Consider the following 12,736-nt stretch of genomic DNA (forward strand, 5'->3'; position numbering starts at 1 on the left):
TCTCCTTTCACACACTTTTTTTTTTACCCTGCCTCCACCCCTTCTATCCGGTTGTTTCACACTGGTTTTGAAACAGCGTTGAATGACTCTGACTTTAACCTATCACTTATACAATGTATTAGTTATTATTAATAGTTTTTTTTATTGTGTATACATATGTAATTTATGTGTATACATATGTAAATTATATATTTTATTTTATTCATTTTTTTTTTAGCTTTCTGTAGTAATCAACAGCATGACACCATGAATTTGTGTACAGATGGCTTTATGTACAGATTTCTATGAAAAACTATGAAAATAACTGGAAAAATCATTAGAATATTTTAAATTATTGCGTTATAATTAGGTTTTATTTCATTTTTACTTTGGATACAATGTGAAAGAAAAATTTTGTAATATTTTAGCACATATTAAAATAAAAAGTAGGCCTAGTTATTTTAAACTGTAAATATATTTCACAATATTACTCAAAATATTATTAATTATGATTAATTATTCAAATAAATACAGCCTTGGTGAGCCTAAGAGACATCTTTCAATAAAATCATAATGATTCCCAAAAATTTTTTTTACCAGTAATATATATATATATATATATATATATATATATATATATATATATATATATATATTAAAATACTACTATTAATATTCTTTTTCCAGAGTTTACTCGGTTACATTTGCTATAAACAGTATTACACAAAACAAGGGCAGACCTTGTAGAGTGTCTAATCTTCCAATCTCTGGGGGCATCTAATATGAGTGTTTATAATTTTAATCATTCATGAGGGATGAGACTCTGGGATGGCTGAAGGCTCCAGATTAAATTCTCCCTGGGAGCTTGTTATGAAGAAAAGCCTCAGGACAGACAACCCTGGCACTGAACACCCTCTTTACCACCCGGCTCTGCGCTGTGTCCGTTATTTACCCTCACACTGTTTTTAGCCTAGTAAATGCTCCCTTGGGATGCAGGAAAGAGGTAAGTGTAAAGATGTTTAACCCCTATCAAGGATGAGGCCTTGAATTTTACGTGACATGCAGTGACCAACAATGAATCAGGAAACCGATTTACTGCCTATGATGAAGTGGTTTCCATATCTTTTTGCTGATCCTGACTCTCGCTCCTTTCTATCCACCAGGTGATGAGCATCCTCAGCAACCCTAGTGCCATGGCCTCTCAGCCCCAGCATGACTTCTCCATCTCCCCCCTGCACAGTGGCCTGGAGGCCTCCAACCCCATCTCAGCCAGCTGCAGCCATCGCTCTGAGCCTATCAAGACCGCTGACAGCCTACCCTCCTCCCAATCCTACTGCCCCCCTACGTACAGCACCACCAGCTACAGCGTGGACCCCGTCACTGCAGGCTACCAGTACAGTCAGTATGGCCAGAGTAAGTGCCTCTACTCTCTTCACTTATAGTGAAAATTAATTACTTTTTTGTTGCATTAACTCCGACAAACCCATCAGACTAAAGCTGCATATACATATATACCAGGGAACCACAGCAAACTTCTCAAAGGGGACCTCAAGACGACTTAAAATTATTTAAAATGTTTAAAAGAATAGCTAAAACAAGACATTTCTTATTTAATTTGTTCCCTTAACAACTGTTATATTAATTGTAGAAACCAGAACTTTCATAAAAGTAGTTAATTTAAAAAGGTCATGTATACTGTCCATTTCATCCCTCTGTTTCTATAAACAGTGTCTTTCGTTCTTCTATGGTATGCCAAATATGAATTTTTAGTTGAATATCCAGAACACTTTTTTTCTCTATGTAATGAAGATCTCTATACAACTTGTGCACTATAAAGCACTATATCCCATATTTTCAAAGCCATATGATAGCTTTGTATGTGAAACAGACCAAAATTTAAGTCAGATCATGTGCTATACATTTTTCTCATGGATTCTCTAAAACAGATCTATTGAATGAATCAAATGAGCTAGTACACAAAACTGACCTGAATCCTGAATCCTAGTTACACTCTTAAAAATAAAAGTGCTTAAAATGCTTTTCATAGCGATGCCAAGAATAACCATTTTTGGTTCCGCAAAGCAGCATTCAGCCAAGGTTCTTTAAAGAACCATCTCTTTCTCAACATTTTATAATCTGAAGAATCTTCTTTCAGCAGAAAGAACCTTTTGTGAAACAGAAAGGTTCTGCAGATGTTAAAGGTTCTTTATGGGACCATTTAGACAATAAAGGTTCTTCTATGGCATCGTGAAGCACCTTCATGTTTTAGAGTGTAAGGCCAGTTAAAATAAAGTGGGACTCAGTTTTTATTTAGAAACTGCTAGTAAATTTCTCAAACAATTACACAGAAACATGTACTTTTTGTGGCATTGCTTTCTATCACACTGAAACGAGTACCAAGTTATTCATTATATGATTTACAATTCAGTTAATTTACATTCCGTTCTTTTAGTTGAGTTTGGTACCAAATCCTAACGTTTGAGGGAACAATTTCTTTTAAGTACTCCCCTTGGTGCGAAATCACCCGTCTAATATTTCATTGAAATTCGGGAGACAGCTTAAGGGCGCACTTTGTAGAGGTGCGTGTGTTTGCGTGTGTTGGCTGTGACCGTGAGTGTCAGAGAGCAGATTCACTGCTCCTCTTAGGGAAGGCAGAGATTCAGTCTGAGCGGGATTTAAGGAGTAAACGGTGCTGACAGGAGAGAAAGGCTTCCTGAGGGAGAGAGGTTAAATGAGCTGTGATTACTCTCTCTGCTAGCTGTCAGCACCAGTGTCTCCTGTACAGACAGCTAGCCCACCCACAGGTATGCGGCTGCTACCGTACGTGCCGTCGTTCCCTGACAGCTTCCTTTTTGCTCTTGCTTACAGACGCTAACGTGCCGCGCTTACTGTCACACTGACAGATGTCTGGCACCGTCCGCACGCACCCTCACTCTGCCCCGCCTCAACACTTCAGCTAATGATGAATAAAGGAAGGAGAGGTTCAAATAACACCTCCTCGACTGGGGTAATCAAAGGGCCTCCGACCAAACAACATCAGAGGCTCTTGACATGCCAGCAGCTAATGCCAGCGCGCTAATGCTCGCCTTTTTTATATCCATTAACTGTAGACGTCTCCTTCTTGATGCGTTTTGTCATTACTGTTGACGTTTTGATCAGATGATCACTGTGTTTACCGCTTGTCGGAAAAGGAGTGGCTGTGGTCGCAATGCCAACTCCAGAAACACTCAAGTAGCGAATACTCAATCCTGTCAGTTTCGAAACGCAAAGCCCGGAGGTTTAACCTCCTCCGCTTGACTGTTTCCACTTCCATATTTTCCATTTCGGCTTTGAGGATGGGGGTGGGAAACGTCTATGCAAATAATTACCTGAAGGGTACAGCTAGCGCAGTGCTAACTTAATAAGCAAACCAATTCCAGTTGGACTCAGCGAGGGAGGCCTTTTCTGTGGCTAGAGAGGTTAATTGGAGCTTCCCCAGTTTTTTTGCGCCGCACCACTTCTGTCCTGTCCTTGGTTTGTCCTCGCAACCCCAAACGCAATTCGCTGTCTTTTTCCTCCAATCAAATGTCCTTAATGTCTTAAGCTCATGTATTTAAATTGAAACAGTGTGAGATGGGAGGCAGATCAATGCTGAGGTCCTGGGTTGCGAGCGGGACTCTGGGTGCCCTCTGACCCTGGATCAGCCCGCGGGATAGAGTCGACACGTGCTCCTGATAAAGATCTCCCAGCGAAGCCAGACTCCAGATCAATCCAATGCGAGCCTTGCCCTCAGGTGCTGTGTTAGTCACACCGTTTTGTGTGCTACACCTATCTGGTGGGAATCTCACCACTCTTTCTGCCGTCTCTCTTCTTTTTCTCTATTGTATTTTGCGCAGACGTACAGATGCATATCTCGATCGACAGTAACAGTTTTCTCAGGCGTAGAAAATCGAGTGGACTCATTATCTAAATCTACTCAGTACAGCTGAAAAAGTTTTAGCTTCAACTTTTCTTCCCCAACTGATTGTGTTCAAAAGAACTTTAAAAAGGCCTGTATTCATTTATGTATTTAAATCTTGTTTATGCCAATTTGGGAGGCTTTTTTAGGAAGATGGATGGATGGAAAAGATTGGTGTGTCACAATAGAATGTTGTTTGATGGGAAGTGTGGAATTTTAAGAAGAGGATGACAGACATAATGAGGAATGTGCTGAGGAATACTCGCTATGACAGGAGTGAGAGACTGTGGGGAACAGGTGCTCTGAGACTCTAGAATCAGTGGCGTGTTTATGAAAGCTCACAGTGATGTGAAGTGTCTGCTCTGAAACTCAACCCAAAACTAAAACCAAAGTAGTATGCTTATCCGGACCAATGACAAATGAGATTGCCTAAGTTGATTGAGACCAGTCTGTTATATCACCAAGACCTTTTTTTATTTTAAAGGGTTAGTTCACCCAAAAATGAAAATTATGTCATTAATGACTCACCCTTTTGTTGTTCCAAACCCGTGAGACCTCTGTTCATCTTCAGAACACAGTTTAAGATATTTTAGATTTAGTCCGAGACCTCTCAGTCCCTCCATTGAAGCTGTGTGTACGGTCTACTGTCCATGTCCAGAAAGGTAAGAAAAACATCATCAAAGTAGTCCATCTGACATCAGAGAGTCAGTTAGAATTTGATGAAGCACCGAAGTTATTACCTGTTATTGGGCACACCAGAAAACACGTCATCAGCATCATACGTCAGCTGCATCGTACATACAATTTCAATGGAGGGACTGAGAGCTCTCGGACTAAATCTAAAATATCTTAAACTGTGCTCCGAAGATGAACGAAGGTCTCACAGGTTTGGAACGACATGAGGGTGCATTATTGATGACGTAATTGTAATTTTTGGGAGAACCAACCCTTTAAGTGCCGCAAAAAAATAAAAAAAATAAAAAAATACAAATGTACTTGTTCATTATAGAATACGTGTATTTAAGTAATTGGCTGTATGAACACATGTACATAATTATAAGTGTGGTTGTTCTTATTTGCAATTGTGATTACTCTTTGTTTACATGTTTCATTTTATTTTGCTCATGTTTAGTTTCTATTTTAACCACAAGGCCTTGCTTTGTAGCATTTCTGATGTGTGTGTGTGTATATATATATATATATATATATATATATATATATATATATATATATATATATATATATATATATATATATATATATATATATAAAACAAAAATATTATAATTTTATACAAAATATGCCAATTATGTCGTAAAATATATTATATTATCACAAATGTAATTTTTTTATGAGATCAGAAAACAAATCTGACATATTTACTGTTGAACTGGTGTGTTCAAGTAACTGTCTGTATGAAGTGCATGAACTTCACAGATCCAGGCAAAATTGCCACTGTTGCATATTATTTTCATATCACTGAGAAATGAATGAATTGTTTTTCATCTTTTTGTGTAGCTGCGGTGGATTACCTGGCTAAGAATGTGAGCCTCTCCACACAGAGAAGGATGAAGCTCGGCGAGCACTCGGCTGTGCTCGGACTGCTACAGGTGGAGACGGGACAGGCGTATTGATGCATCTCGAACTGAACATCCCTCATCTGTTTCACCAGCATCCCATCATTCTTTCTGCAGCACCCACACATGGTCCATCTGACTAGGAGTGAACGAGACCAAAAGAAGATAAAAAATCATGTGCAGTCTTAGACTTTCTACCTATAGCAGCGTGAATACAAAAGCCATTCCATATAAAAACAGACACTATTGTGCCACATCTCCTTACTCATCCCGATCCTTTCTCTCTTTCACAACAAAGAGACCCTTTCAGTGCTTCAGAAAGAAGCCGAGGGAAAATGAGCATCAATTGTCTGAGCCCAAATCACTAAAGCCCTGCCTGACGGCATCCAGTGTAAGCACACATAGGCTACAGCTGCAGCCGTTTGCCCATTCCAAACTGTTCGGACCATGTTGTTTATAGAAAACGATGGTATTATAATTATATTTGTTATTATAAATGTGGTTGTTCCTATTGCTGTTGCATTTACTATTGTAATTACTCTTTGTTTACATGTTTCATTTGTATTCTTTTCATGTTTAGTTCCTGTTACTATTTTAACCACAGGGCCTTGCTTTGTAACATTACATTTCTGATGGACATACACAGAGAGATGCTGCCATTCCACAAAACCTGGGCTAGTCAATGTGTTTCATCTGGGTTGGTGGAGCCTTGATATGGGGCAAAAAAGCAGTCTGTGACCTGCTCTATATGGGTGGAAAGTGTTGTAGGGTTATCAGTGTTATTTATGATGACTTTGTCTTAAAATCATACACTGGTTTGAAATATGATGACCAAAAGACATTGGTTTCATTTTTGTGTTTTTTTTTTTTTTGCAATGAACACCGGCTAATTCTTGTCTGTGGTCACTATAATTACCATTATAATGAGCCCTTATGGGAAAATTCCGATTTTAGCATTCTATGGCTTTTGATATACTTTCCCATGTGCTTCTTTTCTATTCATGGAAAGTATAGATTACGATATCAGATATGAGCCACTGAATGGCCGAAGGGCGATTTGTGAATTTATGTTTCAGACGTTTGGAAGAGGATGTTCTAAATTGGTAGCACTTTTTTATTCATGAGGAAATTAATTTGTCTCTGTGATCAAAAATGAAACTTTAGAATGGGAATCAGATTTTTCACAGTTTGTTGAGAGAAGTGGACTTTTACTGTAAGTCTTATTCCATTTACATAGTTAAAAAGTGTGATGGTCTCTGAATAATTGTCTTGAAGAAGAAAAAATCTCCCAAATTTTACATTGAGAGATGCAATACATGAACACATTTATGGATTCTGTGTTTACATTTAATGTTTGCCTCAATGGCTCCTTATTCCACGTTTCTCAACGGTGTTTTTAACCTCACAGACAATTTCTGTGGCTAAGATGAACTGAAACTAAACTGTGCTCCAGTGTGCCCTAAAATGCCATATATATTCAGGAAAATAACTGAAACATGAACACGTGACCATGTGCCAACTTAGGACCGAGGACATTTCCATTTTAACACTTACAATATTTTGTAGTAAATGAAAAAGACAAAAAAGAAATGTGAAGAAAAAAAAATCATGTTTTTAGTGTGTAGCACTCATTTCTACTGCAAGCATTAATCTACCTTTGGGATATTTGAAGCACTATCCGACTGGGCGATACACCTTTCCCAAATCTCCTTTCAACCTCAGTTGCTCTTTATTCTTTCATTGCTTAACTTTTTGCGCATATGTAATTTTCTTTGATATATTTCCGTTCAGCATGTGTGTATATTCTCATGGCATAATTTATTCAGCTGTATGAAATACTAGCGTAGTGGGAACTTGTATTGGCATTTACTACCTTCAGCCTGTTGGTGTCTTTACTGTAGCACTGGCATATCTGTTATGGATTAAAGCTCAAAAAAGTGGACAAAGAAACACAGATTGCTTCTTTCTTTCTCAACACCCACTATATGAATCATGCAATCAAATATATGCTCATGGGGCATATATGCTAAAATATGTTTTCTATTTAAACATTTTATTACGCATTTAATAGTTGACTCAGTGATATATATGGCCAGAAGAAGTATCATGTAGGCCTGCTTTACAATCTAGTACTAAATTTAAGAGGCGCTTTTTAATCTGAAATGCTCATTTTCTGCAATACTTAAAACATGAAAATCTATTGGCATTTATCATATACATGTACACTCCTTTCAATGCTTTGATGTTGCTGTCAACTAGAATCATGATTTAATCCCCATCTTAACAATGCTGTATTTTTATAGCCACTTTGAAGTCGAGAGCATCATGACAGTTCTGGTGATTTCAGATACTAAAAATATCAGTTTCCTAATTGAGTTGCGCTGGAAGTGAATAGAGTGAAGTGTTGCAGACAGCGTCACAACAGAGACTCTCAGAGCACTGCATTCACAGAAGAGCTGCAGGGCCTGAGGGAATTGACTGCGTTTCTTATGGGGGCACTGAAGGCTGGGCACTGAATACCAGCCAATCTGTAATGGCATTAACTGCCCAAGATGCAGGCGTTCGTTGTACCTCCCCTCAAAACGAGCACCTCTCTGATGATGGATTAACTCTCAGTGTTTAATTAAGATCTTTAAAGGAACTTACATTGTAAACCAGTTTTAGTGCCACCATCTGGGTTTATTCAACACATTCACGCAGTGAGGGAATCTTTCTGGAATGTGATTTTGCACTGACGAATCCTCTTTATGATTCAGCTGTCCTCAATGTGATTTCATAAAATATCATTTCAGATATTTCCAATATTACGGTCAGGGGAGCAGCTGCTGGGATGATCTCATAAAAAGTCAAATTTGCTGCTTGGATGGTTATGACAGTTATTTGTCCTTTGACAGTCATAGATGCTAAACATATATACATATTTTTTGTATTCATTTATAATACTGTATATTATTTAGATCTATTTATTGTTATAGAAAAATACATATAAGGAAATTTGTGTATGTGATACGGAAAGAAAGAATGAAACACTCAAGACACATTTATTATATTTGGACTATAGGCCTATATTTTACACTATATTACATTGATATTTTTGCCGATAATCTAATCAGTATTTGATGTCTAAAAATTTGTCAAACATACATGATATTTATTTCATATGTTTATCTTTATTAAAAAAAATACATTAAATATTATATTTTTATTAATAGGCCTTATTTAATGTATAAATAACATTACATTATATTAGATTATTTGTTAAACAAATTAAAAGTAATATTATAATTGCAATATACTTATAATAGAAAATATGGCTTTTGGCTCCATATAATTTAAGAAAAAAAGGGATGGTCTCTGAATAATTGTCTTGAAGAAAAACAAATCTCCCAAATTTTACATTGAGAGATGGAATATATGAACCCATTTATGGATTCTGGGTTTACTTTTAATGTTTGCATCAATTGCTCCTTATTCCACATTTCTCAACAGTGTTTTTAACCTCGCAGACAATTTCTGTGGCTAAGATGAACTGAAACTAAACTGTTTCAACAGTAAACAAATTCAATTAACATTGGACATGTTTGAAATTACATTTTATGACCACAGTACATCGAGGAAACCTGAATCATGCCCCATTATTTCTATAAATTCTATAAATATATAATTTCAAATTATAATAAATAAATAGCCTAGGTGACTAAATAGGTTAAATAAATAGATGGATAAATAACCACTATCATCAATCAAATGAAAGAAGTCTGGTCATTAAAGAATGTCTGGTACGTGGTGCTTTAATGATAATAAGTATTTTGGGTCACTCACACCTTGTTACTTGGAGGTAGGAACATGCCACGAGGTACAGACTGATTAAAACATGTCTGAAGAATTCACCACGACACCCCCGTCCCCTCCTTTGACTGTTATTATTATGTTTTAGAAACTCTGCGGTTTCAACCTCTCGAAAACGTAACAAAGAAAGCACTTACAAAGCCTAACATCTCCTTAAATCCCATAATTATTCCAGGATACATTATGTACCTGAGCCCGGGTGTCTGATCTTCACCGAAGGGATTCCACATTCCTACAATCAGCTTACACCGACAGATCGCATGATTGCCTAATAACCCGGATCGGTAAGTAGAGCGCTTAGCAGAAGATTGTTACAGAGAGAAGAATGTATCCCTTTGACAGACTCCATTGTTCGACATATACAGCCTACTGCATCAGCGAAGCATTATACTCATCTAAAATGGATTTTTTTTTTTTAAGTACAGATGTCAATAGGGTAAGACAATTTTATTTCTCCTCGCAATTCACACGAAGTTTCCCTTTTTAAACCCAGTCTTTCATTTGCTGTCTCTAGGCACCTAATACAAGATTATAGTCCCCCATAGTAACCCTGGCATCCCTCAACCAAGCCTCGGTGTGCCCCTCCTTGCCCCAAGACTCTAATCTCCACACTCCAGCATCACTGCCAAATTAAGCTGTGAGAGAGCTGGGAGTCGTTTTAACCCCACTCAGTCTAAAAGGCTATCAATGCACCCTATTGAAAAAAAAAATGTCTCGGTGCAGTCAACATTTTTTTTTCCTACCGATATGTCTCATTCGTATCTCTCTTTAATGTCGCGCGTCGTCTATTTTTTCGCGTCCTCTGTGCCATCTCACCTCACTGAGGAAAAAAGGCGGGATTTCAAGGTGAACATGCAGGTATAAATCCAAGAGATAAGTCGCGGGGCCTGTTTACAGGTTGCTTGCGAAATCTACAGTCAGCTTGCGGACTTATTCATATAATAATCCAAAATGGAGGCGAAAAACTACAGAATAAAAAAATAATGAGCAGGCGCTGCTGCATTCTGTGGAGAGATACATACATAAACCTTCTTTCTGAAAGCAGTCAGCTCTTAACAAAGCGTGACGCCTGGGTATAGACTCTCATACACAAAGACAATTTTTTCTAGATAATAGCCTATCACGCAGGATACAGTTTAAATTAAAAAAATGCAATTTTCACCTTGAAATGAACAAATGATTACAATTTCTATACAAATTAAGGCATTCAGGCAGCGCCTCGGTGCACAGCTCAGGCCATGAAACCTGACATAATTACCATGAAATACATTCTCAAATATTTGTATTTTGTCCATAGCTTTAAAACATGCCAGTCTGCCTCCTTCTGATCTCACCTTCTGGGGCAAACACAGAAAAAAAGAGTGGAAATCATCTAAGATGAAAAGCCCTTCAACAGGCAAGATAAAAATGTGTAAAAAAGGGATAGGGGAAAAATAAAACAAACAGTAAATTGCTGCCGTTCAGCCTGACAGCCCTGGAGTTATCTCTAAAAGCCAAATTACTGAGTCTTATCATGGGAATCATATCGAATGGTTATCTGCTCAGATGTTTCTCTCTCTCCCTCCACTCTGTTCTTTGCCAGAGATTGCATTTATTTATGATTAGGAATATCTTTAGAAGAAAAGATGTTAACTTGTACATTTCGTTTGGAAAGTTATGGTGAATTGCAGGTGGTAGAAAAGAACGAGGCATGTAATTCAGACGTGAGCGCAGCCTCTGAGGATGATGGGAGAGATGCATGCCAATGACCAGGTGCTAGATATGCAAATATTTCAAATACAGGCTCAGGAAACATTATTTCTATCATAACACATAGAATGATTGGGTTTATTTCTTAAACATTATATATACATATAAAAATGCTTAAAATACTATAACATTTTAACAATATAATGTAGGTGAATATGCATTGACATAAATAGACAATAGGCTTCTGAGATTATATTATATGATATAGTTATTAAAAACGATATGTATGTGTATACACACACATATAGATAGATAGATAAATGGATAGATAGATAGATAGATAGATAGATAGATAGATAGATAGATAGATAGATAGATAGATAGATTATATTATATTATATTTCTTAAACATTATATATGAAAATGCTTATACATAGAAACATTTAAATAATATTTTTAGGTGGATATGCATAGACATAAATAGACAATAGGCTTCTGAGATATAGGGATTTATATTTAAACATATATTCCTATTTATTAAAATGATATGTATATTTATTATAATGTAAAATATAACTTAAGGCAAATAGCCATATAGTGATCACCCCAAAACAAAATGAGTGCGCTTCAGTAAGGTATGACAGTATTTCTGCTTCAAGCAAATTGAAACATATATTACAACACCACTTCACCTACTACATATGGCCTTGTTGACCTTTTCCGAGATAGCTTTGCTCCTCACACAGTTCTGTATATTGGAAAAGGAGAAGAGCAGCAGTTGTCGAGCTGGAATGATGGAGGGTCTTGTGGATTTGCTCTCTCTCTTCCTCTCAGCACACATGTGAAGGCTTGTTTATGCCTAGAGAAGACCTTAACAATGCTAGGAGAGAACTTAAAGACTTTTCCCTTCCTTACCTCCCCTCCCATCCCTCTATCTATCTCTGTGCATTGTCTGCCTGAGAGGCGCACATCAGATTTCAACACTTGACCTCATAATGCTGGAGGTCAGCTCCACACCAGCAGCAATTTCACACACAAGATGAAAGGGAAATTAACATTGAAGTTGTTTGAGGCGGCAGCTCTGGGCTCTGGCCAGCTCAGGCGGCAGTCTCCTAACCCCAGCACACTGTGAGCCACAAAGAGGGCGAGAGAAGAACAGGGCTGCTGGGAGCTGGAGGAATGCAGACGTCCTCCCGCTGGAGGCTTAGCCCCTGACCACCTCAACTCAAGAACCAGAAGGCTAAAGAGACCAAAGGAGAACACAGCGCTGCGGCATATCAGAAACAAGGTATTAAAAACAGGGCTTTGTGACCTTCAATTTCAGCCGAGCCATGTTTTTGATGGACTCCTGTGGAAATTCAATTTTAGTTTTTACTTTAACATGTGCATGTGGAAAAAAAGAAGTGTATTGTATATTTTTGTAAATGTTTTTCAATCCTCACATTGATGTCAAGTAGTCAATGCATATATAGAAGAAAGAGAGTCTTAACTGCATGATGTAATAAAGACAACTATGATTAACAAAAAGCAATGAACAACAAAAGTTGATACTGAACCTTCAAAAATTCTCAAAATTGTTCCTCTTCTCTTCTCCATTCACATTAGGCAGGTGGATCTTTTTGCATTCCTGAGCTGCAAGATGGATGACCTAAAATGTTCATTACATTGGTAAAATGTTACTAATCACATGTACCTGCCACCGTGC

At 37.5% G+C, this 12,736-nt stretch overlaps 1 protein-coding gene across 4 annotated transcripts in view; it reads left to right on the plus strand.

The window, feature by feature from the left end:
* LOC128011115 (paired box protein Pax-7-like) overlaps positions 1-7,443 on the plus strand; it is a 49,931-nt gene extending 42,488 nt beyond the window's left edge. For all 4 annotated transcript variants that reach the window (XM_052593221.1, XM_052593223.1, XM_052593220.1 and 1 more), the window contains exons 8-9: positions 1,143-1,392; positions 5,435-7,443. In XM_052593221.1, the coding sequence (XP_052449181.1) occupies positions 1,143-1,392; positions 5,435-5,550 (366 nt within the window). In that variant the 3' untranslated portion in view covers positions 5,551-7,443. The remainder of the gene's footprint in view (positions 1-1,142; positions 1,393-5,434) is intronic.
* Positions 7,444-12,736: the final 5,293 nt, after the last annotated feature.

This window comes from Carassius gibelio, chromosome B23 (genome assembly GCF_023724105.1).
Source record: "Carassius gibelio isolate Cgi1373 ecotype wild population from Czech Republic chromosome B23, carGib1.2-hapl.c, whole genome shotgun sequence".
NCBI lineage: Eukaryota > Metazoa > Chordata > Actinopteri > Cypriniformes > Cyprinidae > Carassius > Carassius gibelio.